General features: G+C 39.1%; 1 protein-coding gene and 1 pseudogene across 4 annotated transcripts in view; one reads left to right on the top strand and one right to left on the bottom strand.

Moving 5' to 3' along the window:
- Nucleotides 1-325: 325 nt before the first annotated feature.
- Nucleotides 326-15,155, top strand: LOC139479338 (uncharacterized; annotated as a pseudogene).
- The window catches only part of LOC139480370 (protein aveugle-like), a 29,864-nt gene continuing 17,135 nt past the window's right edge, over nt 15,137-27,865 (bottom strand). For 3 of the 4 annotated variants that reach the window (XM_071263436.1, XM_071263434.1, XM_071263435.1), the window contains exons 2-6: nt 24,931-25,030; nt 23,918-24,083; nt 22,632-22,698; nt 22,071-22,147; nt 15,137-21,401 (exon numbers count right to left, since the gene is read on the bottom strand). In XM_071263436.1, coding sequence (XP_071119537.1) covers nt 21,310-21,401; nt 22,071-22,147; nt 22,632-22,698; nt 23,918-24,083; nt 24,931-25,017 — 489 coding nt within the window. In that variant the 5' untranslated portion in view covers nt 25,018-25,030 and the 3' untranslated portion in view covers nt 15,137-21,309. Of the gene's footprint in view, nt 21,402-22,070; nt 22,148-22,631; nt 22,699-23,917; nt 24,084-24,930; nt 25,031-27,518; nt 27,605-27,865 lie in introns of those variants that run through there. The other variant, XM_071263433.1, reaches the window with a different exon arrangement.

Genomic DNA, 27,865 nt, shown 5'->3' with positions numbered 1-27,865 from the left:
GGGTTGGAATCAACTTATACGGATAAACAATAAATAGATATCTGTGAGACAATGTTTTCATTCAAATATTTGTTTGGCGGTAGGTATACAAGGGTCCGGTTACTGGTTGTCGTCTAATTTCCGGATTTTTCTCAAGGGAGTAATAAGTAAGTTCAGTTGTGTTTGGTTTAATGCTGCGTGCTAAACTTGAATATGTACAGTCGATTTTAATAAACTATATTTATAAAAAATGCTTTCCCACGTTTGGTGCAAAGCAAGTCCAATTTAATGACATTTCGGTGTTAACAATATCATTATTATTTCAAATAATCAGTTCTCCCTCACAGCGCGAAATGGCATCTGTTCACACGTTGTTTTGATGTAAGAATTATCTCTAAAGGTGAAGGTTAGATAGTTTGTTCTACGACTCGGATAACATTTACAAACATGACATTTTTAGGTTGTTTTCCGTTCAGTTAATGCTAACGATATAATTGATTCTGATAGAAAAATAACAGCATTCAATTTGATGACTAATGTCCCAACGACACAACATCGTTGATTCTTGAGAGATTGTAACAGTAACTGTGCTGGTGATCGCTAACCGACTCTGCAAAATACCATTTTACAGTTTGGAAGCTATGTTTATTCACGCGACTCTGTAACATGTTTAAGATCCCTTATTTAAGTGAACTCATTTTGGCTTGAATATATTTCTGAACGCAATATTCAGCTGACACGTTTGTTGATATCGAATAAAAAAAAGATTACGTAAATATCTCGAACCATATCATTTGCGTATTGCAGTAAATTCAATATTCATGTTTTTCAATATTCAATGCATACACTTTCTTGACTTGTTTTCTCTTTCAGCTTTTGTTTGTGTGTTGTGGCACAAAAGAATTACTTTAATGACATGCATCAACTTGAAAACATACATTATGAAAGACCAAATATCTAATTGTCTATGAAAAGTACTTTAATAATTAAATAGATCACTTATTATATGATCATGTGTGATCAAGATATCAGTGGTTATGCTCTGTGTAATTAAGGAGTCAAATATGGCTCAGTCAAAGGGATGCAACTTGCTGTACAGGGTTGTGTTTTTGTCATGCACTTCTCATTGAGATTATGATCCTTGGTTTCTCCGAACATAAACATGCTTGTTGGTCAGTCTTTGACATTAGGATTCATCATCCAAAACTGACTTCCACAGGAGATATTGTTTGGATGAGATAAAGTGTTATCATTTGGGAGATGTTGCGTCAATGAATTTGTGGCCTCTATTGTGACGTCATAAGTTATCATGTTTGTTTGTTGTTTAATGCCACACTCAGCAATATTCCAGCTATATGACAGCGGTCTGTAAATAATCGAGTCTGGATCAGACAGTCCAGTGATTGACATCATGAGCATCGATCCACACAATCGGGATATGATCACATGCATCAACCAAGTCAGTGAGCCTGACTACCAGATCTCGTTAGTCGCCTCTTACATGATGTCTCAATCAAATGACGTCACTAATCTCCCTGCCACTGAAGGTGTTCAGTAGTATGTATTATACTCAAGACACTGCTAATTACTGTTTACATCTGAAAAATTGGAAGAATGAGTTTGGATGATAAATAGAATTTTACCCATGTGCCTTTTAATGCCAAATACATCAACTTGTGTTGTTCCTCCCAAATTAACATGATTACAGACACAATATGAATTGATGCTGTAGAAAAAGAAATTAAAACCAAACACACTCCTTTAGAACAATAAAATGCTTTCACAAAATTTGTCCTTTTGTAGATCCAGGTTAGAATTGGTTTTCAGCAACCCATACTTGTCGTAAGAGGCAACTAACGGGATCGGGTGTTTGGTCTCACTGACTTGGTTGATGCATGTCATCGTATCCCAATTGTGTAGATCAATGCTCATGATGCCAATCACTTGATTGTCTGATCCAGACTCGATTATTAACAGACTGCCATTATATACCTTGAATGTTGCTGAGTGTGGCGTTAGACGACCCCAGTGCAGTCTCGGCCACAATCATTTGGAGTTAGTTCTGTTGATAAGTATTGATATGACAGGTATCACAAAATTTGCTATGAGAAATATTGTATCACTGGCAGGACTTGTTTACCACAGGCACAGTCTCTCTCACTTCAATATGAGGTCAACCCATTTCCAAGAAATCGTTTAATGTATGTTATGTACAGTGTTTCCAATCTGCAGCCATGTCCAATGTAGAGTTGATGGCATTATTAAAAAAAGGTTTTGGAGCAGATTGTTGTGTTAGCTCCATTGCTACTATGTTAGCTCTCCATTGAACACATTGTTGAAAACACATTATTTTGATCCCCCGACTGATTTGATTTGAGCGCAGAATGGTTTGAATTTCAGAATGTGTTATCGATGGAGCCACCTTGCGGAGGTGAAGATCCTGCAGACTGGCTTGGGGGCACCTGACGAGGTACAGACAGTCCGATGCCAGTGTACAAGGGCCTTCATCAGGTGCAGCCTATAAACACTAATGACTGTTGTGATGACTTCCTTTGTTTGTTGTTTAGGCCCAACTTTGCAATACTCCAGCTATATCATGGCAGCTGTAAATAATCAAGCCTGGACCAGACAATCCAGTGATCGATATTGTGAGCAGTGTTCAACACCATCAGGGTGTGCTGACATACTATCAACCAAGTCACCAAGCATGACCACCCAATCCATTTGGTCACTTCTAACGACTAGCTTAGGTTGCTGGGGACCTCTTCTAACCAGGAATCCCCACGGGGAGTGATGACATAATGAAGTGTTGTTATGTATCCTAGTTACATCCGATCATCAATAGTGGTGGGACCATACACCATGGCATCGGTGGATCGCGATATTTGACTTCCCGATACAAGTATCGATCACAGTTGCACACTAAGTAAAAAATATTGATTCCTACCTTAAATGTATTCTTTAATAAATTTTACACTAAACACTAATTAGTAGTGACAATTAGGAGTGAAAAAGTAAATATTTTCATCCATTGCGCCATACTTGACACTGCCAACTGTAAATCATCAGTGTGCAAGGTATTTGAATATCCAGTCCATGAAAAATATGGGTTATGCACTACAGATATGAGTGCATACAAGAACAGTATCATGATATGTATAGTATCGCATAGTTGGTGTATCTTCCCAGCCCTACTCATTAACATGATTAAATGTATTTTTGATTATTTTGACTATTTATGGGTAGTTGATTGGTGATAGTGTTTATTGGTATCATTATAAGGTGAAATTGTGTCAAGTTGTTTATCAAATTGTTTTCATGTATTAAGTTGCTAATTGAGACTTATTGGCAGGGGTTTTCTAGCTGGTGTTTGTAACGTTATTCAGTCAGTCAGACTTCAGGTTTGTGTCTCACCCCATGAGTTGTCTGGAATGTTAACACCAGATTAAAACTATACTTACTCCCGTCCTTGAAGCCCAATTCTCTCTCTGTTTGATTTATATATTTTATATGTGTTATTCTTTATTTACAATTTGGGGTGGTCGGGTAGCCTAGTGGTTAAAGCGTTCGCTCGTCACGCCGAAGACCCGAGTTCGATTCCCGACATGGGTACAATGTGTGAAGCCCATTTCTGGTGTCCCCCGCCATGATATTGCTGGAATATTGCTAAAAGCGGCGTAAAACCATACTCACTCACTCATTTGTTTACAATTTAGTGATTCCTGGCTGTATAAGCAAGGTCTGTGGACAGAGTCAGTCTCAGATGAAGATGATGAGGATGAGGACAGTGTTATGGACAGACCATCAGAACCTGCTGCAGGTGTTGATTCAACAGACCTGGCCTCCACCCACACAGACAAGCATGACATCAACACTGTTTCAGATGAGTTTGAGAAGATGGCTACAACTGAGGAGAGGAAAAGTCTAGGATTAATCAATGAGGAGGAACAGGAATGCCTGGAGGAAGAGTGTCCTTACGATAATGAGGAGCTGTTGATGATGCAGCAGATGGGCTTACCTGCCAGTTTTGGATCACAGAAATCAAAAAAGAAAGCCCAGGTGATTAAAATCATTGTATTAGATTGACCAATCTTTGGTATTTCAATTGGTCACTGATTCAAATATCCATTGTTCTTTGCTATATTGAGATCAGAACATGAAATGAAGAATTTACAATCTACATGCTTCATGATGCTTAGCCAAGTTCACAAACATTAAAGAAGTTGTGAATTGAGGTTTAGCATCTGATTTAAGATGTTGAAAGGTATAGAGGCTGTGGGGTAGTCTTGTGGTTAAAGCGTTCACTCATCTGAATACCTGGGTCTCAACATAACATGTGAACATGGGTACTATGTGTGGAGCCCATTTCTGGTGTGTCATTTTATGATATTGCTGGAATATTGCTAAAACTATACTGATTCACTCCAATGTATGGCATGCCCAACAAATGAGAGATTATCTGTATGTCTAGTTTGCAATGAAAATGCTCCCAAGTCTAGTGTGGTGGGCACGAGTGGCACAGTCATCTAAGGCACAGCAATTAGCTGTGCAGATTTTCGCCCCAATCATGTTTTTAGTTTTTCAGCACAATACCTGTGCTCATGAATTTCACCAAAGTGGTAAACGTAGAATTTCATCACTTTGTGCTTTTCTCCCACATTAAGCTGACACCTGATGTAACTGTAATGGTGTTCAAAGCAGCGTTAGACCCAACTCAGTCACTCATGAGTGTGAAACTGTGTCACTTTCAGCTTTCCACCCAAAGTAGTCTGGCACACACAGTACTTATTTGGGTTGTGACAGCATCTGTGGTTTAGTGGGAGAGCAGAAGCTCATGGAAGCTTGGAATCAGTATACAGTTTCTGTGGGGGTATACATGTTATACTGCGACAGGATATTTCTCTGGGCTAGCACTATAAAACCTGCATTAGTCAGTGCCAGCATCCACACATAAACAAGCATGCACTTCGCTATATAAGTGCAATAATCTTGAACACAACGTTAACCCCTATATAAGCTCACCTCTGATGTTTCTGTAATACATTTTCAGACAGTGGTATATACAAATGAAAAAACATCTTCAAAAAAAAAACGAAAAAAGGCAAAGAAATCAAAACACAAACAATCAAAAGATGATCCACCAGTCGATACAGAGCAGTTTACAGAAGAAATCAACTCCAGCGATGGAACCTTTGCTCAACAAATGATGTCTGATACGAATTTCGATTCCGCCTGCACTGACGCAGAACCAACACAGGACCTGGAGACAGCATGGCAGGAGTTCTGGACAAAGTATGGCGAGATGGTCGTGTGGCAGGGCTGGGTGTCGAAGTATCCGGACCATATTGACTATGACAAACTCACTGTGATGCCCTCAGTGGTGGAGGTGGAAGTAGGAGCTGGGGACGAACTGGTGCTGGACGAGGAGGGCAGCTGGACTGTCAGGGCAATGGGGGAGGGGCAGGGGGATAGGGATGCAGTAGGGGAGGGGCAGGAGGGTATAGATGCAGTTGTAAAGGGGGACATCGATGCAGAAAGGAAGGGGGAGGGACAGGGGGACACAGATGCTGTAGGGGACATGGTGGGGAAGGGGGTAGGATCTGATGGTGAGAGCATGCAGCATGATAAAAATGGTGAAGGACTTAATTCGGGAGGTTTAGAGGTGAAACGTTTTCAAGAACCTCTTGTGCCAGATGTTACGAAGTCTGAATGTTCTGATGGCAGGGTTACTGGGATTAAATTACATTCTGTTGATGATGATGCTGATGTGTGTGGGAAAGCTGGTGAAAGAATAGTAGCAAATAGTCATCTGAGACATTCAACTAGGCCCTCAGGTGATGTGGATTGTGTTGTTTCCGGGGAAAGTTCTGAAATAGTGGAGCAAGAGCAGGATAATATTTCTAAGAGGATTAGTGATAATTTTGTGTTGTTCAACCAGGCTATTGAAAGCACAATGAAATGTCGTAGTGAACAACATCAGGCTGAAAAACTAACAGTAGATGAAGCTGGTGCACTCTCAGGAACTGCTGAAGTTGTTCAGATGATGCATAGTTATGCATGTCCCCAACCGATCGCAGAGCCTGACACCGGTGAAACTGACCAATCAGAGGTCAGGAAGAAAGATGGTGGGGAGGAAGTCATGGAGGCGGAGGTGAACAGTGACAAAATGTGGACTGATCTATGGGAGGAACATTACACTGAGATCTATTGGTATCACTACAACAGGTTTGCCTCATGGTTTACAGAGAGTCTAGAGAACTACCATGCACTGAAAGACAAATCTAATTCTGAAAACGTCACAATAGCAGAAGGTGTCATACAAGTCAACCCTGATTCATCAGTGGAAGTCATGCAATCAGAATCTTCTGAACCTTTGTGTCCCTGTCCTGACGGTGGTCTAGAAGCTGAAGGAGGTGCTGTCATCGTTAATGATGAGGTAGATGAAGATCAGACTGGTTGTGATGAAAGCAACTCTTTGATTTCCTGTAAGGCTGGCTGTGATGGCGATCAGTGTGGTGATCAGCGGCAGGATTTGCCATGTCCAAAACTTGAAGAGACAAGTATAAGTCTTGAAGATGACAAAGGTGTTGCAAGTACACCTAATGGTGATAGTGGCCTCTTGTTGCCTCCTCCACATCCTGTTGGGCAGGACAGATCTGATGAAGATGCTGAGCATCAGTCGATGCCTCCTTTACATCCTATTGGGCAGGACAGACCTGATGAAGATGCTGAGCATCAGTTGATGCCTCCTCCACATCCTATTGGGCAGGACAGACCTGATGGAGATGTTGAGCATCAGTCAATGCCTCCTCCACATCCTATTGGGCAGGTCAGACCTGATGGAGATGTTAAGCATCAGTCAATGCCTCCTCCACATCCTATTGGGCAGGACAGACCTGATGGAGATGTTGAGCATCAGTCAATGCCTCCTCCACATCCTATTGGGCAGGACAGACCTGATGGAGATGTTGAGCATCAGTCAATGCCTCCTCCACATCCTATTGGGCAGGTCAGACCTGATGGAGATGCTGATGCTGAACCATGTGATGGGAGTGGGGCTGGAAAGAGAAGGCGCAAAACAAGTGGTTCAAAGAACAGCCAATCAAGTCATTGTCAAGGTATGAATACATTATTTGTCATGCTCTTTATTTTAGTATGAGATATGTTTAGCATGTTTAGGAACATTATCAGTTTGGCTATGTTTTGCAGTATTTTACCAAAGTGAAATTTATCTCTTCTCTGTGAAATTGATTCAGAGATGCAAATAAGTTAATACATTAATACCAATCCAAAGATCTTTGTCTTTCGGAAATTGATTGTTCACCCCTGTGAAGATCCGGGTTAGAATTTGGTCCTCAGCAAACAGGAATGGGTGGTCAGGCTGCCTGATTTGATTGATGCATGTCATCGATGCTCATGATGTCAATCACTGGATTGTCTGGTCAAAATATATCAACTTGTGTTGTTCCTTCCAAATGAGGGGGGTTGGGTAGCCTAGTGGTTAAAGCGTTCGCTTGTGACACCGAAGACCCGGGTTCGATTCCCGACATGGATACAATGTGTGAAGCCCATTTCTGGTGTCCCCCGTCATGATATTGCTGGAATATTGCCAAAAGCGGCGGAAAACCATACTCACTCACTACTACCAAATCAACATGAATACTGACACAATATGAATTGATACTGTAGAAAAAGAAATTAAAAACAAACTCACTCCTTTACAAAATACACACTGCACTGCTTTGACAGCATTTGTCCCCCAGAAGATCCAGGTTAGATTTGGTTTTCAGCAACACATGCTTGTCGTAATATGCAACTAACGGGATCAGGTGTTTGGTCTCACTCACTCGGTTGATGCATGTCATTGTATCCCAGTTGTGTAGATTGATGCTCATGATGTCAATCACTTGATTATCTGGTCCAGATTTGATTATTTATAGACTGCCGTCAAAAAGCTAAAATATTCCTGAGTGTGGCATTAACATGATTAAGCAACAAACAAACATTGTCAAGTAGACAACTCATGTCAGTGTGTATATGATTTCAGCTTCTGTATTCTTTATAGACTGTTTTCCAAGGCTGTTTATGAAGAAGCAGTCTCGAAACAGTTTGTATATAAAATACATAAGTTGAAATCTATATGTCTTGTGTCGCTTTGAAAATACTACCTTTTGGTACTTGGCATTATTAGGCAGAGGGGAGAGAACTTCCACCGATAAGCCGTCCCAGTCGGAAGATGATGGTGAAGAACCTCCTGACGAAATTCCTAACAAGCTTCCCAGAGGGTGAGATAATGATGTCAACATTAATTTATATTTTTAAGATTTTGAATAAATGAATAATGAAATAATGCAAAAAATGTTCGATTTTTATGTTAGCTATGTTGTTCTGAAAGTTTACATGTTTTGAATTGTTTCTGAAGTAACTTGTTGATGTATGTTCATTCTTCATTCCAGTCATGAAATAGATGGCAGTCCAAAGAAAAAGAAGACAGTTCGGGAAAGCCTGGAGTCCTTTGGCTACAAACTGTCTGCTGAGGAGAGGTATGTTTTTCTTCTTGCTATTCTGAACATAGATTTATCTCCTTGAATGCAAATAATCACACTGGTTCTTGTCAGATGGTAAATGGACTGAGAGTACTTACTGTAAACATTGAGAACATGATATGTTCTTGTTTTTATTTATTACATTTGTGACTTTTAACTGAATGAAAGGCACTGCAATTCGCTGTGCAGGGTTGCGTCCCTTGGTCAGTGGCGTCAAACCCAACTCAACTCGACCCGTGAAGATTCCGGGGTAGAATAGGTCTTCAGCAACCCATGCTTGCTGTAAAAGGTGACTATGCTGGTCGTAAAAGGCGACTAACGTGATCGGGTGGTCACTCTCGCTGACTTGGTTGATGCATGTCATCAATCCCAATTGCGTGGATTGATGCTCATGACATTAATCACTGAATTGTCTGGTCCAGACTCAATTATTTACAGACCGCTGTCATATAGCTGGAATATTGCTGAGTGCGGCGTTAAACAACAAACCAAACCTAAACCAACCAAACCCAACTCACTCACTTAACTGAATGAAGTAAGTTTTTATTGTTTTTCACAATGTAATGCAGTCTTTACTTATCCTTCAGGTTCGTGAACAATGTTCTTGTACAGGTACACATTTGCTGTTAGATATGAGTACCAACTTGTATATTTCAGCACTTCTCTGCCTAGAATCAAGGATGGACATATAACATATAAGGAAGCTAAGGTTTTGAGTCAGACTCGAAACCTAAATCTTGGTCAGAAGCCTGTCCACATCAAATTTGATGATGATGGCAAACCAGGTGAAAGCAAAGCTCTGAGGACAGTCAAGTCCTTCCTGCACAAACGCTTGAAAGCCTCACAGGAAACAGATGAGGTTCTGGAGGAGCATCTGGTTCAGGCAGCCAGTGTTGAAGACAAGGGTGTGGACTTGGAGGATTCTGATTCTGAGCAGCAGAAAGATGCATCTGTTGCTTTGAAGGAAGAGAAACAGATTGATGATGTTGAAGCTGCTTCTAAGGTAACGGACACTTGGGATAAGGTTGTATCAAAATCAAAGTCTAAGAAGAAGAAAAAGAAGAAGCAGAAGCGTCCCTGTATTCCCATGCCTGAAGATGTTGCATCAGATGAGGAGCTGAAGAAATACTGGTTTCAGAGATACAGGCTGTTTTCCAAGTTTGATGAGGGCATTAAGCTGGATAGAGGTGGGTTTGACGGTCAAGGTGGTGCTATGCAGGTTCTTACCACAAAAAGGCGGTGGGGTAGCCTAGTGGTTACAGTGTTCACTCGTCACAACGAAGGCCCGGGTTTGACTCCCAACATGGGTATAATATATGAAGCCAATTTCTGGTGTCCTCTGCCGTGATATTGTTGGAATAATGCTTAAAGTGGCATAAAACAATATTCACCCACTCACTCACTCACTCACTTTCTCACTCACAAAGTTAAGGAATTGTACATTCTGTATTAATCTCATTAAAATAAGATCTCTTACTCCGAAACAACACCTATCTGCATCGCCATAGGAAGTTGCATCAGGAGAGAACCATCAGCTATCTCATTAAAATCAGACCTTAGTTCTCGCTACCGCTAAACAAAGATCTGAAGACATCCCATTAGGGGTCACGTCAGAACGACCTTTCATCCGACCAATGAGAGCATCGCTTACCAGATCATGAAAGTGACAGTCGGAATGTGATTTCTAATCATACAACCTCGAAAACTTTAACACGGGGTATTGCGAAAGATAGTTACAGGTTTAACGAAATCCATAAAATCTAGACCATCTATTAGCCATTCCAGAATGTTCTTTTGTTTAGGTTTTAAATTTGTAATCGAGAATTTGTCAAAATATGTTTCGAAGTGTAGTCGCCAATTTGAAATTAGTGCAGGAAAGCACGAGAAAGCTGCCTTCTGATTGGTCATGCTATTGGTCGGTCAAAGTTAGCGCAAGGTCGGTCTGACGTGACCCGTAATGGGATGTCCTCAGATCTTTGTTTAGCGGTAGCGAGAACTAAGATCTGATTTTAATGAGATTGGAACCATCAGCAAATTTTGACCACTCAGTCTAAATGAAGGATGCGTGGGTTCTTGAGCCAATCAGATGTCTGCTTTCTTCATTTCTCTGCCTTGATTCAGAAATTTTGATTTGTACACAAATATTCGTTTGATGGTACTGCCTTTTGACTTTGGATGCCATGGCGCTCAGAAACGACAGGGTGAGAAAGAATTCCACAGCAATATGATGGTGCCACCTTATTAATCTGCGTTCAGATGTTGTCTTTTTAGTTTGTTTTTGAGATACAGAAATCAGCTTCTCAGGTGTGAATGGTTTACACTGAGAATTTAGAAGCCACGATGTTTCATTGGTTGATTAGAAAACTCAACCCCCTGTGGATGTAATTTAGTGAATTCTAATTAATATTTGAGAAAATCGAATTGGTGTTTCAGCATGTCTGTTTACATTTAACTTGAAAGAATTCCCTTGAGCATGTTGAGAGACTAATTTGAAGTTACGCTTAATGTGCTTTTGACAAAGAATTTATGGTTGAAAAATTCTTGGTCAAGAAATTTCATTCACAAATTTCTTTGCCAATTCTTGTTATGTCATGAGAACTTCTCCTCTCCATATGTTGAGAGAATGTTTGGTAAATGTGGAGATGTCAGGTATACCCAGTGCCAACCAGTGTTTCCTGCTTCCAGAGAGCTGGTTCTCCGTGACGCCAGAGAAGATTGCAGAACACATTGCAGAGAGATGTCAGAGTGACACCATCGTAGACGCCTTCTGAGGTGCCGGAGGGAATGCCATACAGTTTGCCTTCTTCTGTGAGAGGGGTACGTTACAAGTGGCTTCTTACCAGCACATTAGGTAGTGTTACATGACATGGCCTTGTTCGCCATTACCAACGATGTTTGAAAGTAGTGGTGGAAAAAAACACATGAAGTCTTTAACATGTGTTTAGTACAAGTTTATATTTATAAAGAATCAGCACCCCAAACCTTGATCAGGAATATGGACTACTTCAGTCCCACAACATAAATGGACTGCCTTCTAAATTTACCAATTTTATTGCCCTTTTGAAAAGTCATAAGCCATTTCCCAAACAGATGGGTAACTAATCTGTTCATATTATACCTAGAACGAATCTAATGCCATGTCAAAAAGTATAGGCCTATCATTTTTACCTGTACACTTTTCCTGAAACATTTCTATGTACAATTTCAGAAATAGTACCCTGTACGTCCAATGTGTCTTTATGTTCCAGTAATCGCTATTGATATAGACCCGGTGAAGTTGGAGCTAGCCCGCCACAATGCTGGGGTGTACGGTGTTTCAGACAGGATCGAATTCATCCTCGGGGACTACCTCCTCGTGGCCCCCACCCTCAAGGCTGACGTGGTCTTCCTGTCCCCGCCCTGGGGAGGGCCAGATTACCTGGGGGCAGAGGTGTATGACCTCGAGACCATGATAGAACTCAAGACATATCCTTTCGAATGTTATAAATCATGTCTTCACACTCTCTATGTTGACTGTTAATATGTAATACGAAACTTCCCCTTGAATACAAAACTTCTTTTGGATACGAAAACTTGGTTTGGGAATGACTTTACGCGAGCAATTTTGATTTGCTCTAGGCCGGCAGTTTGTGACAACGCGTGCAAGCGCATGAAGTGTACTTTATTTTCTGGTGAAGACAAGTGTGTATGAACAACCTGTGTCTGTCTGTCTTAATATGTACTGGTGTATCAGTATGGAGGTGACAGTGTCAGTCACGGGGATAAGTTCCTTGCTAATTTTCAGTAGTTTGGGTTTTAAATTTATATTCATTCTCAAAATTTGGTATGATTTCGTTGTCGATCATCTCGAAGTTATTTTTAATTCACTGTGCACTGTAATATGATATGTGTTACTATTTTCCTTAACTAGTTGACTTCCAGGATATTTGAAGTGACAAGGAAAATCACCGAGAACATTGCGTTTTTTGTGCCAAGAAATGCCAATGTTGAACAGGTAGGTCAAGTCTCCCCCTCGTAGCTTGGATTCACAGTAGTTCATGATTGTTGAGCTATACTTCTATAGTTTAGTTCTTTTGAGAATTTGTAGATATTTTGAACAAATCAGCTTGGAGATGTCAAAATGAATGTGTTTTTGAATATTTCACATTCCCCCTTTTTATCCAGAATTCTAATCCAGTTCATAGCGTGGCTGTATAGTTGCTAACTAAGACATAGAATAGCATTTTCTCACCCTTTCAGCTTTTTTAACCTGTTGACCATATTCATGTTTATGGTCATAAAAACTATTAACCATTCCTTTGTTACAATAAAGGGCGGTCGGGTAGCCTAGTGGTTAATGCATTAGCTCGTCACACCGAAGACCTGAGTTTGATTCCCGACATGGGTACAATGTGTGAAGCCCATTTCTGGTGTCCCCCGCTGTGGTTTTGCTGGAACATTGCTAATAGCAGCGTAAAACCAAACTTACTCACTCACTACAATAAAGAGAATATGTTACATTTATGTATGGACAGTAAAACCATGTTTGTGACAAAACGATGATGTAGGTGATACTTTTAGGAATGTCTACAGATAAGGAGGACATTACTCCAGAAATAAATTGAAATGGATTCCCTGGCATTTGATTGGCTAACCAAGCAATATTTTTTTGTATTTTGCATTCATAAACCTTAAAAAAAATAGGCTGAATAATGCCACGGATTTCCTTAAATTGTCGTTTTTGTTATACTTAAATAAGCACTCTGTGAAGTTATTATAGTTGACTAATCTATTTTATAAGAACTGACTTATGTTTATGCCTCAATGGTGCAAAATAATATTGAAGTCAGTTCTTAAATACCTGTGGTTTATTAACCTGGAAATGTTTAATTTCACTGGGAACAGTACATTTGCAAAGCAGAGTTTCACTGTGAGTTGACCCCCCCCCTGTTAAGATCTCGGGTTAGGATTGGTCTTCAGCAACCCATGCTTGTCATAAGCAGCAACTAATAGGATCGGTGGTCAGGCTCGCTGACTTGGTTGATAGATGTCATCGTATCACAATTGCATGGATCGATGCTCGTGTCAATTGTCTGGTCCAGACGTGATTATTTACAGACAGCCGTCTTATAGCTGGAATATTGCTGCATGCAGCATTATATAACAAACAAACAAACAAAACTCACTGAATTATGTGACTTCTGTCAACTCTCTTGATGACTTGTTCCAGCTGACGGCACTCGCAGGTCCGGGAAAGTGTGTCGAGATTGAACAAAACATCCTCAACACTAAGCTCAAGACCATCACTGCCTACTATGGGGAGCTCATTCTAGACGGAGAAGATTCTTGACAGATGCTGACTGACTGACATGTGAAACTTTTGAAAAATCTACTTCTGACAATTTATGTTTCCTGAAGTAATAGTCTCCATTGTGGTGGAGGGTGGTGGGGTAACCTCGTGGTTGAAGTGCACAGTTGTAATGCTGGAGCCACTATATGTGAGGCCTATGATAGGTGATACTAGCATGGGTTTCTCTTTCCATGTTGGTTTGGTAATATTCAAGTCATGGTGGTGAGGTTACGTCATTCATGACCATCCCTGCTTCACAGGGGGACATGTATATGAAAGGGACAGAGTCGTGAGCTGAGGCGATTGTCACAGCTCATCGACTTCTCAAACAATCATGGGAGAATTCATTGTAGCTGTGATCATTCAGAGATTGAGATGTCAAGACCACTGACCAGGACCATCAACCAGGAACATCGTCCAGGAACATCGTCCAGGAACATCGTCCAGGATGAAAATGCAACACGCAAAATAACAGTTACATGGAAAACATTAAACAACCAAATTTCAGAAAAATGCTTCCTTTTAAGTATGGATATTAGTTGTTGGGATGAATTGAATATGAATTCTGATTTTGGAACTGGACTTTTATTTCACTATTTAAAATCATATTCCAAAGGCTGATGAAGTCAATCATTTTTATACTGAGGAATGGAGGGGCCCTTTCAGTTGCCGCAAGTCTGTGTCAAACGTTGCATCTCGTATGATCAATTCACAGATTCTCCCTCCTGGGCCCATTTGCACAAAGCGATCTTAGCACAATGACTATTGTAAGCCTCTGTTAAAGTATGAGAGTTATGTTCATCTTAGCGCTAAGATTGCTGTGTGCAAGTGGGCCCTGAGTCCAGATGTAGAGCCTCTCAGGGCCTCAGATCTCCATGTGAATGGGATATCTTACTTATCTGGACCCATGTGTGTATTGGGTGGCTCAGCCCGGCCCGCAAAACCCACACATGCATTGGCTGGGCCATACTGGGAAGAAAGTTGTACTGTCTTTTACACAGTTTATTTAAAAACGGCCTCAAGAGCTACATGTGTATTGGATGGCTTGTATCATCCAGATCTCCGTGTGGTAGATTTTTACTGATTTCCTTATCTCATATTTCACACAGAATTGATGTACATTGTGTATAATTTTTATCACGTTTATACTTTTTCTACCTTAATGGCAAAGAACCATCAAATTTTTAAGGTCAACACACTTGATGAACATTCCACATGGTGACCATGCAGGGGGTGGGGGAAAAAAAAGAGTCGGATGGCAAGTAACAGCAACACATAACTGTATGAATCATTTTATTATCATTAAATGTACATTATGTGTAGGATTTGTTCTGTCTATGTCTTATACACATATAGCACCATGTATTTAACTGGTCTTAAACAGTACAGTGCTTGACCATGAAATTTCCAGACATTGCACTCCTGCTTTGACTCTTGTCTAAAGTGCCTGCCATCTGGCACAGAAACTCATGAGGCCAGTCAAATCTACGTTCTAATTCTTTGGACAGGGTGAAACCAAAAATATGTTTGACTGAAAATGCACTTTATCAGCACTTTTGTTTCTAGATGTCTTTTTCTTATGAAACTAATCGCAATTCAACCTTCAAGACATTTTATTTATTTTACCACCTGCCTTTGACATGATTTGGCAAGTAGTAGACCAAGAAATTAAGTTTGGTCAGGTCAGAAAATACTAAAAAGTTGCATTGCAGGATAGAAAGTAGCCAGGACATTTTGCTAGCCTGCATAGTGATGATATAGGTGTTTCTTCAAGGTGATAGGCAACAAGCTCGCAGGGAATATTTTAACACCACACTGCGACTGGTAGACCATCGTTAGTTTCTATTACTGTTGCCAAGTTTAAAAAGAAATATAGCTGGAGAGCGGATAGGCTGATGTCATATTTTGAGAAATGATTAGGTCTTCCTGATTACTTCTCAGCGGACATATTCATACATCTATTACTGTGAGTGAGTTGGGTTTAACGCCGCTTTTAAAAGTATTCCAGTTATATCACGGCGTGTCAGCTTAATGTGTGAGGAAAGCCCGAAGTGATGCAGGTCTCAGACGTTTACCACTTCGGTGAAACCCACGAGCACGGGTATGGTGCTGACAAACCTAGAAACATAATCGGGGCAAACCGGGATTCGATACCACAATCATAGGTTTCTGGCGTGTCCAAGACATGCAACTCTGCACAGCTAATCGCGGTGGCTTGGCCACCCGTGCCCCCCATACATACATTACTGTGAAAGACCTGACATAACAGCAGGAAGAACATCTTCTGGCAGTGTCCTGAAAGAGTTGACCTGCCAACCAGTAGTTTGAGACAGTTTTCAGTTCTCTGACATGTCTTTCTTACAGATAACAGGGTCAAATTGTCAATGCCAGATAGACATACCACTAAGATCTGCTGGGAATTCAAAAACCATCCAAGTTGTGAAAAATGTAGGTACCTGACGGGACGATGAACATGAAGAATACACAGTCATACCCACATACACAGGGAAGCACTGGTTACAATTAAAGTTCCGGCAAAAACTTCTCTCCCGACAACAATATGAAGGAGTAATTCCAAGACAAGTGTCTCAGTACTGTGCACACATTGTTCCCACCATCTTTTTTCGCTTCACACCAAGGCCACACTTATGGTTTAAAGATACTCCTAGTGACGCAAAAAAAAAAGAAAAAAGGTAATGGTGTTTTTGTCTGAATTTTACTTAAGAACATGTGAAGGTGGGTCAAACAACATTGAATGTAAATTTACTGTATCTTTTTGATCAAATAAATCAACTGACCAACACAATAGACTGTTCATTGGAAAATAAAATATAACAAAATTATATCTTTACCTTAGCTTATTTGAAAAACACCAACAATGTGACCTTTTTATCAATTCTATCCATTACCTATAAATGGCTTCTTACACAAAAATAACAGTTTAACACCAATATTTATGATGCAAGACATCTGATACTGGATATTGAGGACAGATGCTTCTGAGATTATATATCCAGAACCAAGGGAGGTAACCAGTCACAGTCTGTAACATTATATGAATACAAAATATACTTGTTACATGGTAATGGCAACACAAGTTGAGCCAGTATAGACATGTTATAGTATACATGGATATACTGATAATACACAAAATTGCATGCAAACTTTACCATAAACTTAAGACCTCTAGCAATATCCATGCAACAGCAACTAAACTTATTATTCATGCACCCTCTTAAATAATAACACACACTGCTTTCCTTTGATAATAGTCAAAGTAAACCATACAAGGCATCTAACAAACATTGATTTTTTTCTGAAATATAAGAATACATTAATGTTCAAGTTACAAAATTATTTCAGATGCCCTCCAAATTGAAACTTTTTAGCAGATTAAACCTGAAGACATCAGATTTCAACTCAATCAGGGGACATAACTGTTAAAAGGTTCTCAACCTTTCTTTAAAGAGAGCAAAGCCCATTAACTCACGTCTGCGCATTCAGGTAAAAAGCAAATAGAGAGAAAAACATTTTCTACAATTAAAAACTCCAATTCAGGATATTCCATATATATAAACTAAATGTATTTGGCTGCTCCATTTAAGCATATGTTCTCACAGAATTTTTCATATTTCGACTGCACAAAACCCAGAAATGATTATTGAGTTATGTGATTTGTGCCTCATGGTGAGCTAACTACATGATTCTAAAATCATGAAATTTTGGAATGTTTTAATAGTAGGCAAGTGAAAGGTCACCGTTTGATTGGCATTGAAGAATTTGATGTAGATCCCTACACTCCCTAAGTTTTTATCTATAAAGATGTATGTTTCCTTAAGTGAAAGGTCAGTTTACACTTGCTCAGTCCCAGATGCCTTTCCCCAACATGAGCCCAGTACCACTTACCGCTAGGCTACTACACATATCCCAAGACACACGAATACCATCCATCCACACGACTACACTGACAATTGCATACCTGTATATATGGAGGCACTGATGGAGGGGGAGGTGCGAGCATCAGTCAATATCGGATTTCACACCAATGTAATGTTCAGAAATACCAATAAAACTACTCCTTTGTTAACCAATCCTAACACTGGTTACAAGAATATATTCCTTTATTAACCAATGCTAACACAGGAATATATTCCTTTATTAACCAATGCTAACACAGGAATGTATTCATTAATTAACCAATGCTAACACTGATAACAGGAATACATTCCCTTATGAACCAATGGTAACACTGATAACAGGAATACATTCCCTTATTAACCAATGGTAACAGGAATACATTCCCTTATTAACCAATGCTTACATTGATAACAGGAATACATTCCCTTATTAACCAATGCTAACACTGATAACAGGAATACATTCCCTTATTAACCAATGGTAACATTGATAACAGGAATACATTCCCTTATTAACCAATGCTAACATTGATAACAGGAATACATTCCCTTATTAACCAATGCTAACATTGATAACAGAAATACATTCCCTTATTAACCAATGCTAACATTGATAACAGGAATACATTCCCTTATTAACCAATGCTAACATTGACAACAGAATATATCCATGCATTAACCAATGTTAACACAGATAACAGGAATATATTCTCATTAACCAATGGTAACACAGAGATAACTGGAATATACTCATGTATTAACCAATATTAACCCTGGTAACAAAACAAAAAACCTATGCTATGTTATGAATGAGCCAATAAATGTATTGTCTTACTCAGGAAGAATGACAGTTGAAAGGGTTGACATGATAAACAGTTAAAGTGATTTTACCAGTGCATTCATTCATTAAACACATTTTAAATGAGCGAAATGGTCTGTGCATACATTAAGGAATATACTATGCATTTTTATTGCACTTGATTGGGAACTGTCTCAAAAGATGTCTCATTTTCTAAATCTCACTAGTGAATCAGGACTTTGTGTTCATGAGGTTTTCCCTCTAATCATGCAAAATGTTGCCATTTGTACATTTCAGCAAAAATAATGCACACCAAACAAAAGTAACAACCTGATGTCATTAAAATCAGATCTTAGTTCTCGCTGACGCAAAACAAAGATCTGAGGACATCCCATTACGGGTCACATCAGACAGACCTTTCGCAAACTCTGACCGACGATTGGAATTACTGACAAGAAGTCGACATCAAAACATATTTTGTCAAATTCTCGCTTAAAAATTTGAAACCTGAACAAAAGAACATTCTCGAATGACTAAAATATGGTCTAGATTGTATAGATTCAGTCGTTAAGCCCGTAACTATCGTTCGGAATACCCTGTTTTAAAGTTTTTCGAGGCTGCATGATGAGAAATCACATTCCGACTGTCACTTTCATGATCTGGTAAGCAACGCTCTGATTGGTCGGATGAAAGGTCGTTCTGACATGGGATGTCCTCAGATCTTTGCTTAGCGGCAGCAAGAACTAAGATCTGATTTTAATGAGATTGAAAACAAACATAATTCATGGACTATTTCCAAACTATCCAAAACACTTAATAAAAAACTGAAAACTTTTGAGACAGGTTCCGAGAATGAAAGACGAGTGTAACAGTCAAGTTGCCACTGTGAAGCACAGCTCATTTGGAAGTTAATCGTAGGATGGTTGTGGAAGGACCACACAGATTCACACAGGGACTTGACATATCCACTACAAGATCCACAGTCCACATCAACATTTCATCAACGGCTCCACTTTGGACTCAATTTGCTCAAACACATACCAATTCATAAGCATATCAAACAATACACTGAACCATTTCCTTGCCTGGCTGACCAGTGCAAATCCTGACTGTCACATCCACCGAACTGTTCGGATGTGTTGCATGAAGTTCACTGATTAATCAACACAAATAAATAGATCATAAAATTATATACAACAAATGTATACAACAAATTATAATTTACACGTTGAAGATCCTGTCACAGCAAATACCATAACAACAAACAGTGGTATGAGTTACAATCTGTACCGTGAAATTTCTTAAAAAACGTGGAGGTAACCACGGTAACTTAACCAAATGTTTGTATTATAATCAGAATAATATTACAAGATTATGTCTTCCACGGAGTCTTAACATTACGAGTAATTATGCATAATGTCCTTACAAACTCAAAACTGGTTTATCTTGCATGTTACCATGGCTACAGTAAAATTGAATTAACTAATGTATCACCTGATAAAAGTGATAATAAAACTCAGTAAAACAGTTTAATTCTTCACCTGGAATGACTCAAAATAAGGACAAGGTTAGACACAGACATTAGTCTGTTAATTCAAGACTAGTGAAAATCTAGAGGGACTAGTTTTCTCCCCAAATCTAGTTATTTCAAGTAAACCACTAGTCCAAAATAAGCTGTGGACTAATAGGATAATACCAATGGTGTCTACCCCTTGAAGGTACATGTTTATGTATTATTTCAATAAATATGTAGTTTGTCACTGATAGTAACATATCTTCAGGTCAGTAATAATAATAAGACTTCTCGAAAGATCTACTGATCATGCTTAAATAGATTACTTAAGAAAGCATTCATAATCCTAACATTAGCTGTTCAGACCACTGTAAAATCATCCAATGAACATTGTGAATCTTCAACACCAATATCAATGATGATATTGGTCCTTGAGTCACTTTCTCAGGATTTTCTTTTTCCCATTCTTCTTTCAGACTCCAAACTGGTCACAACACCACAGATTTGCACAGAGAGACGTTTCCAAGGTTAAATTCCATTGCCCGGAGCAATTATTTTGGTTATGGTTGGGTGGCCAATGCTACCCCTTTTATAAGCCACTATATATAGTAGCATCAGTAACACACAGCATACCAATAACGGAAAGTTCCTCCACAGCCTACTAGCTTGCAGCAGCAGTAACTATAGCAATATCTAGCTCTTTCTTCCAACATAGGCAGCATTGGTAACCATAGCATCTGGCTCTTCTTTCTTTCTACATTTGCATCCGCAGTAACCATAGCGATATCTAGACATTCTTCCTTACATCTGCAGCATCAGTAACCATTGTGATATCAAGCTAACTGTGCACTGTATTTAGCATCAGTTACCATGGAAATGGGTGCATATCCAAATCATTGATTTGTCTTCTGCATAGTCAGCATCAGTAACCATCACAATGACTTTGACCTCATATCATGATTGGTTACCATAGCTACAACTGACACTATATTTAGCATCAGTAATACTTGACCTGCTGAAAACCTCTCAGTAATTCCTGGGGCTGATGTCCTATTATAACACAGTGACTGAAATACATTGGCTCTTCTCTGCTCACAGGCCTTCCAGTATGGAAGATGGTATCCTCCGCTGATAGGTCTGTGATCATGCCGGACAGATGAGAAGAAGTCTATTGTCTGCCCCATCCTTGTCAACTGTATCCAGAGTCTGATAGTACAGTCTAGATGCTACTTGATTCCGGTTGGTGTCAATTTTGTGGATTTGTCATGTTTCTCTGGCTGCAATCGAGGCTCTGGCAGCTTCAGCTCAAACCCTGATCCTGAAAAAGATCATTTATACAGTCAAGTCTCGTTAATCCGACACAAATGATGGGAACCGATTAAATTAGTGCTATTTTGACCTGTTAATCCGACAGTCTCGCACTCCGACTCCGACACACCTAATTTGCATTGAATTACCAAAATCCCTCATTAATCAGTCTCGTTAATCGGACACAGTGATCAGCGTACTCCGTGGCCATCTGCCTGCGAGTACCCAGCCCGTGTTTTGATGCGAGACGAGTCGGCGAATACGGTAGCTGCATATTACAACGGCTGCAGATTCAACAAGATCCCGCTAACAATGTAACACAACAATATGAATACTTCATTTTTCATTTTTATATTAAGTTTTGGAATGGTTATCTATCGTGTAGTTGTCCGATTTTTTATCACGAATTTTGTTTATCCGACATACTCGTTAATCCGACATAATCATGTGCAACCAACCATGTCGGATTAATGGGACTTGACTGAAATTGACTACAACCATGATTACACACACAGAGATTTGTAAATGACAAATTTTCATCCCTAAATTGGTTTTAGAATACAAAAAAAGACAATCAAGAAAACGTTCTCCCAAAAGACACACTTTTAACATGATGAAGGTGAAATAATGCTTCGTTATTCTTTGTTATTCTTAGATACAAACAATCTCAATAACAAACCTTTCTGGTCAAGATTTTTCAAATCAGTCAGTTCATGCTTAAGCCTCAACCGGAGAATATGCTGCATCAAGTCTTTCCTGAAACATATTCATCTTATTGATCATCCTCTTCATCACAGTGATGTTTTATACCATAGTCAGACAATATTTCAGTTATCACACCTCACTGAAGCCATCAGCAACGACCCACATCATTGAGGTTCCGATGGTTCAGTCGGTCAACACCACAGTTGGTACTGGGTGTCAATTTGATTTAACATAGGCAAAGGGGTTTTGAGAAGGGAGGCACTGGGGACTGAAAATGTCACTAATTAATTCACCAGAATTAATTCTCATATGTAGGTCCAGTTGGAGGGGTACACCCCTACCCACTATAAACGTTTTGAAGCATGCTAAATATGTAAATGTATAAGATAATACATAACTAAACCCTTTTCCATGTTTTCTAATGTTTTCAACAAAAACTCACTAAAAAATGAACCATCAAAAAAGAAAATTGTATCCATGCTTGAGTATTCCGATGTGGTTACCATGGTTACTTAGTAGGTGCCCAAGTACAAACCTGTGGTCATTACTCGTAATACCGATCTTCTCTAGTTTTATCTCATTCATCCTGATCAGTGTCCTCCCTGCAAGACAAGACAGAACATGTAGATGGCACATACCAAGCCACACAAGTGTACAATGTACCGTATTCGACGTAATTAGTGCCCCACTCGAAAATGCGATAGATTCTACGATTGTGTTTTTTTCTGAGAAAAAATATTAGAAGTCTTTATTTAGATTGTGGTTATTTGTTTTGTTTTTCAATTTTCAGAATTCGTCTGTAATTTGGAGGTTCCATTTCAGACAGTAATATACTCTTCAAAAAAAGGGTAGGGATCATGAACTATAAATTTTAATACCAAGTACCGTTTTCGACGTAATAAGGGCCCTGCTAGTGAACAATCCCAATTAGCACCCCTTCCGATTGATCAATGTACACAAGACATTATTTGTGTATAATATGTGTGTTATATGCATCCTTAATTATGAGCAATAAAATTCTGGAAAAATATATCTGTCGTATATAAACATTTCAGGCTGTCAACATAAACCACAAAATTTATGATCTTTCAACTCTGTTTTTTTCACCAAAATAATATTCTTATAAGAGCTCCCTATGTCAAATTTTTAGAGCACCCTGGATGCTTATTACGTCGAATATGGTAGTTCCTTACATGAAAATTCAAGACTATTGATTAAATACAGTTACAAGATCACAGTGCCATACCATTTGTTGTTGAGTCAAATTCTGGGTGAAATGAAATAATTATCATAATCATGCTAGACGATTGTGTGAATTACCTCCCCTTGACCACAGAACGTTTAACATCTCTGCGCAATATCAATAGGATATCACAAATTTCTTTTCTTTTTGTATTTCAATAGAGAACTGAGATTGTACTTCAACATGTTCAATTAAGAACATGAGACGTCTTACTCAAATACGATACCTCACACCAGGATCATATCAAAGTAAAAGATTGGATTTGTGTGGTACTGGAACTCAATCCACACTAATCAAGGATAATTGAAGACAAGACCAAAAAATTAAATAATAATAAAAATAATAATAATAATGATGATGATGATGTATTTTTAGAGGGAGTACGGTTTTACAACGCTTTAAGCAATATTCCAGCAACATCACAGTGTGGGGCACCAGAAAGAGGGGGAATGGAACCTCATCCTTCAGGATGACGAGCAAAATGCTCTAACCACTAGGCTACCTGACAGCCCAGTAATTTTAGAAGCTACATTGGAGTCTGAAGGTTGGTGCGTGCATCAATACGCATTCAATCTCACCTGTCACGTCATGCTCACTGAAGAGTTCCCCATACAGATCAAAACACTGCCCTCCATGTTTCCGCAGCCACTTGTTGACATCGGCACTGGACCAGAAATACAGGGGCTTGGCCTTCCCCTTCACCACCTTCTTGCCCCCCGTCCCATTGGACTCCTTCAGCTTCATCTGCAACATGCAACAACAGCAACTACAGTGGTTTAGTTGACCATGTTTACCTGCTATTAATTGTTAGACTTTCATTTGTCATGTTGGAGATAGAACATGTTTTGGTCAGTGTTTCAAGACATGAGCTGTAGAAACTAACATTTTTTTAATGATAGCAAATAGCAAATCCCTTAAAAGCGGTAAATTTCTACAAGTCCTTATGATACCTTAACTATTGGGCAGTATGGCAAGGACTACAGGACTAGTGCCAATTTCTAATGCTGAGACATGGAACATAAAAAGGAGCCAAATGTATAAAGTCTGGTCAATCAAGCTCATAATTTGTATTTCATGGATTCATGCATTGTCCTCACTACTAATGTTACACACTGAGGGTGCGAGGTATTACCGGTACATCGGTAAATTGAGTTTCATTATTTCCCCAATACGTATCCGAATATCATTTTTTAATGCTCAGTATTTCGACTGATTTCAAAGAGCAATTTTTGTCATGTTTTTAACGTTATACATTTGCCAAATACCTGGAGCGTGCATCCGGAATATACATACATGCATATATATTGAACAAGGAAACAGTGTGTTGTACCATTATCTTGTTTTGTTCCATTTATGAACTTCAATTCATACATTCAAATGTCTTCTAAATTCCAAATTTATACAATATATGCATAGTAAAATATTGCAATACACTTAAACATTGTTTAAACCTTCAATACCCATCCCTACTAGACACACGCTAGAAAGTACAACAATCGCAATTTCAATCATTTAATTGCAACATAACATAAACAAGTTCAAATCTAAGCCAAAGTGAATTCCATAGAGTATGACCAAAATGGTATATAACCTTGTTAGCCGAGTCAGGAACCTCCATTGAACCACCTGGAGATCTCTCAGGAGGTTTTATATGGTCGTCCTTTACATCAGTTTCCATCTTGCTGACCAATCTGAAAAAAAAACTGAATCTAGACCATCTGCTGAAATAATATACAATCACAGTGTGAGTTAATTCCTTATCAGAACTTAAAGGGGCACTGATCTAACGCAATTCCCCGGACTGGTTGTTGCCTTTGTTATTGTTTTTTCTCCGTGAGTACCCGGATGATACGCAACGCAACTGAGCGTGACCAGAGACTGGGCTACCGTCTGCAAGGACAGCTAAATAAACTTGGAGGCTGGAGGCAATATTTGTTTGACGCATTTTTGAACACTGATTAGTTTAACCGTGATCTATAAAAGGCGCATGTTAATTAATTTCTTCAGCCTAAACAAACAGACAAAAAGAGCGGCGGAGCTCATCGTATGTCGTCATTTGGAAATACCCCAGATGGTTATAGTTTAATAATAATAAAAAGTATCCATGCAGTGAAAGCATTTTCGGATTTCGGATTGCGTCGATAATACGATTACTACTCACTTGTTGCCATCCACGTTTTCTGGTATAACCCTACACTTGTGTATTTGTCGTCATTCACTTGATGCTCAGTTAATGAATTTATTACAGGTACAATTAGTGGTAGCACCACTTAGATTACCTGACAAAGGTTCCCATTTGGCATTTATTGTGTCTGGGGTAATTATTCAATCTAAATCCAGGTTTGAAGTGAGGTGAAATGTGTGTTATGTTATATGCACGTGGCAGCCCAGCAAGAGGTGAATGATCAGTTCGTTCCTGGTCATCAAAGGATTAACAGAAAATACGTTGATTGATTAATCACTGTTATCTTGCACAGTGGATATGTCAAAAGGGAGTGTTTACATGTCTAGGTTTACTAAAACAAAGGGAATAGACTCATATCATGGCGTGAAGTGTCGATGTAAAAACAACATACTTTGTTCAAAGGGTTAACTAATAATACGTTGATTGATTGCTCATTGTTATATATCACTCAATGGATTTTTTAGGAACCGTGGACGTTATGAAAATAGTTGTCACGTGGGACATAATAATACAGATGGAAATGTTTTCCAGTCACTTTGTAAAATAACTGAATATTTAGGTGTTTAATAAATTTGAAAATGTTACACATTTTGACAGTAAAAAAATATACACACTATAAAAAAAAGCAATGCCTCATGTGAAATATTTACTTTATGTTGCAAGTCAAAATAGTGTAAACGAAAATCGCAAAATTACCAAGCAAGTGACTTATCAAAATTTCGTCACCATTACCGATGCTACCCGCAAAGATAATGCTACCCGCATTATCTCGAAAACTGTATTTCATTTTGTTGATCAATGTGACCATACGCCCTTATTACTGCCCATAAAAGTTACTAATGCGCTTACGAATGGTGCAGCAGAGGTCGCGAACTAGTCTAGATTTCTGCTATACATCCGGGTACTCACTGGGAAAAAACAATAACAAAGGCAACAACCAGTCCCGGGGAATTACGTTAGATCAGTGCCCCTTTAAGTGTGTAAGAAAAGTTTTGCACCATAAAACATGGTGAGGTACTCGAACCTACACAGAACAACTACTGCCCGGCAGAAAACTATGGGCCTGGATCAAACAAACAATAGGTCAATTGTGATTAGAATAAGCCTGGATCTGATACCATTACATCAAATGGAGCTCAGTAAGCTTCAACACACTTCCTCTTGTATGCCAAAACCCGATCAATTAATGCTTTGTAGTTGTTACAAATGTCCAATTGGTTAACTGTCAGCAAACACATTCATCATGTTCATAGCATGTTTTCAAGAATTGTTAGTCAGCTCCTTAAAAAATATTTGAGTTCAACTCAGTGATTTATCCAGACCCGCACAGAGCCAGATACTTGGTCCCAAGTCTGCAGCAAATGTCAGTAAACATTTCCAATTTGGAAACAAAAGTTTCCCAACTCAACTCATAATATTCGACTAATGTTAGGCTTTGTTATGGTGACTTGTACATTACTGACAACAGGACCTGTAAAGGCATAATGGCATTTTGCTTAGTCTAATGTTATTGCACTGAATGTGGCGTTAGTAGTGTTAACACACCAATGAGTTTCAGAAATATGAATCTGGACTGAATCATATTTTGTTCTTCATGAGACCAACCAACCCCTCCCTATAATAAATGACCAGTCCCTAAACATAGGCTACATGTCATATAGATCTAATGTTCAATGGGACTAATGTAAAAAATAAGCACGAACATGAAATATAGCTATTTTTTCGAAAAATAAAAAAAATATCTCACCATGCCTCGCACCTATGAAATGCTTATCGCCATATCGCAAACATATCTCCCTAACAGCTGATGCACGAAGTACCCCGAGATATACCGAGTGTAGTTCCTGGCAAACGATCATCAGGAAAATTCTAAGCCGTTCTACTGGCATTTGAGACCATTCCGCTGATGCAACTATTTAGCAAACATGGAAAAGTGACTCATTACTCTATTGACAAGTAATTGCAAAGTATTTATGCTTCATCGCAATATTTACCCATGAAACTTTTAAATCATCCGAATCGTCAACCTGACTGTATGTTTCCGTTAACTCATCCTAAGGTAGCCATTGCTACCAACGCCCTCCAGTGGTAACAGGTGCGCGAAGGGGAGTAACTCTAATATTTCTGCATTCATAGCTTCTCTAAGGCTTACATGCATCTTATTCATGCGCACATGAACACATATACGTGTTCGACTCTCTTAAAGCTAAATGCCACAAAGGGATTTCTATCAGTTTACCACACGAAACAATGATCTTTTTGCTATCCCATGTACAGCCTTACTCCTACGTCATGTAGTGCTTCTATCTTTAAAAAACTAAAATCTATCACCTCTTTTCCA

This window comes from Haliotis cracherodii, unplaced genomic scaffold (genome assembly GCF_022045235.1).
Source record: "Haliotis cracherodii isolate W230 unplaced genomic scaffold, xgHalCrac1.p SCAF_4, whole genome shotgun sequence".
Lineage (NCBI taxonomy): Eukaryota > Metazoa > Mollusca > Gastropoda > Lepetellida > Haliotidae > Haliotis > Haliotis cracherodii.
The sequence above is the reverse complement of the archived record's forward strand: the minus strand, read 5'-3'. Positions and strand labels throughout refer to the sequence as shown.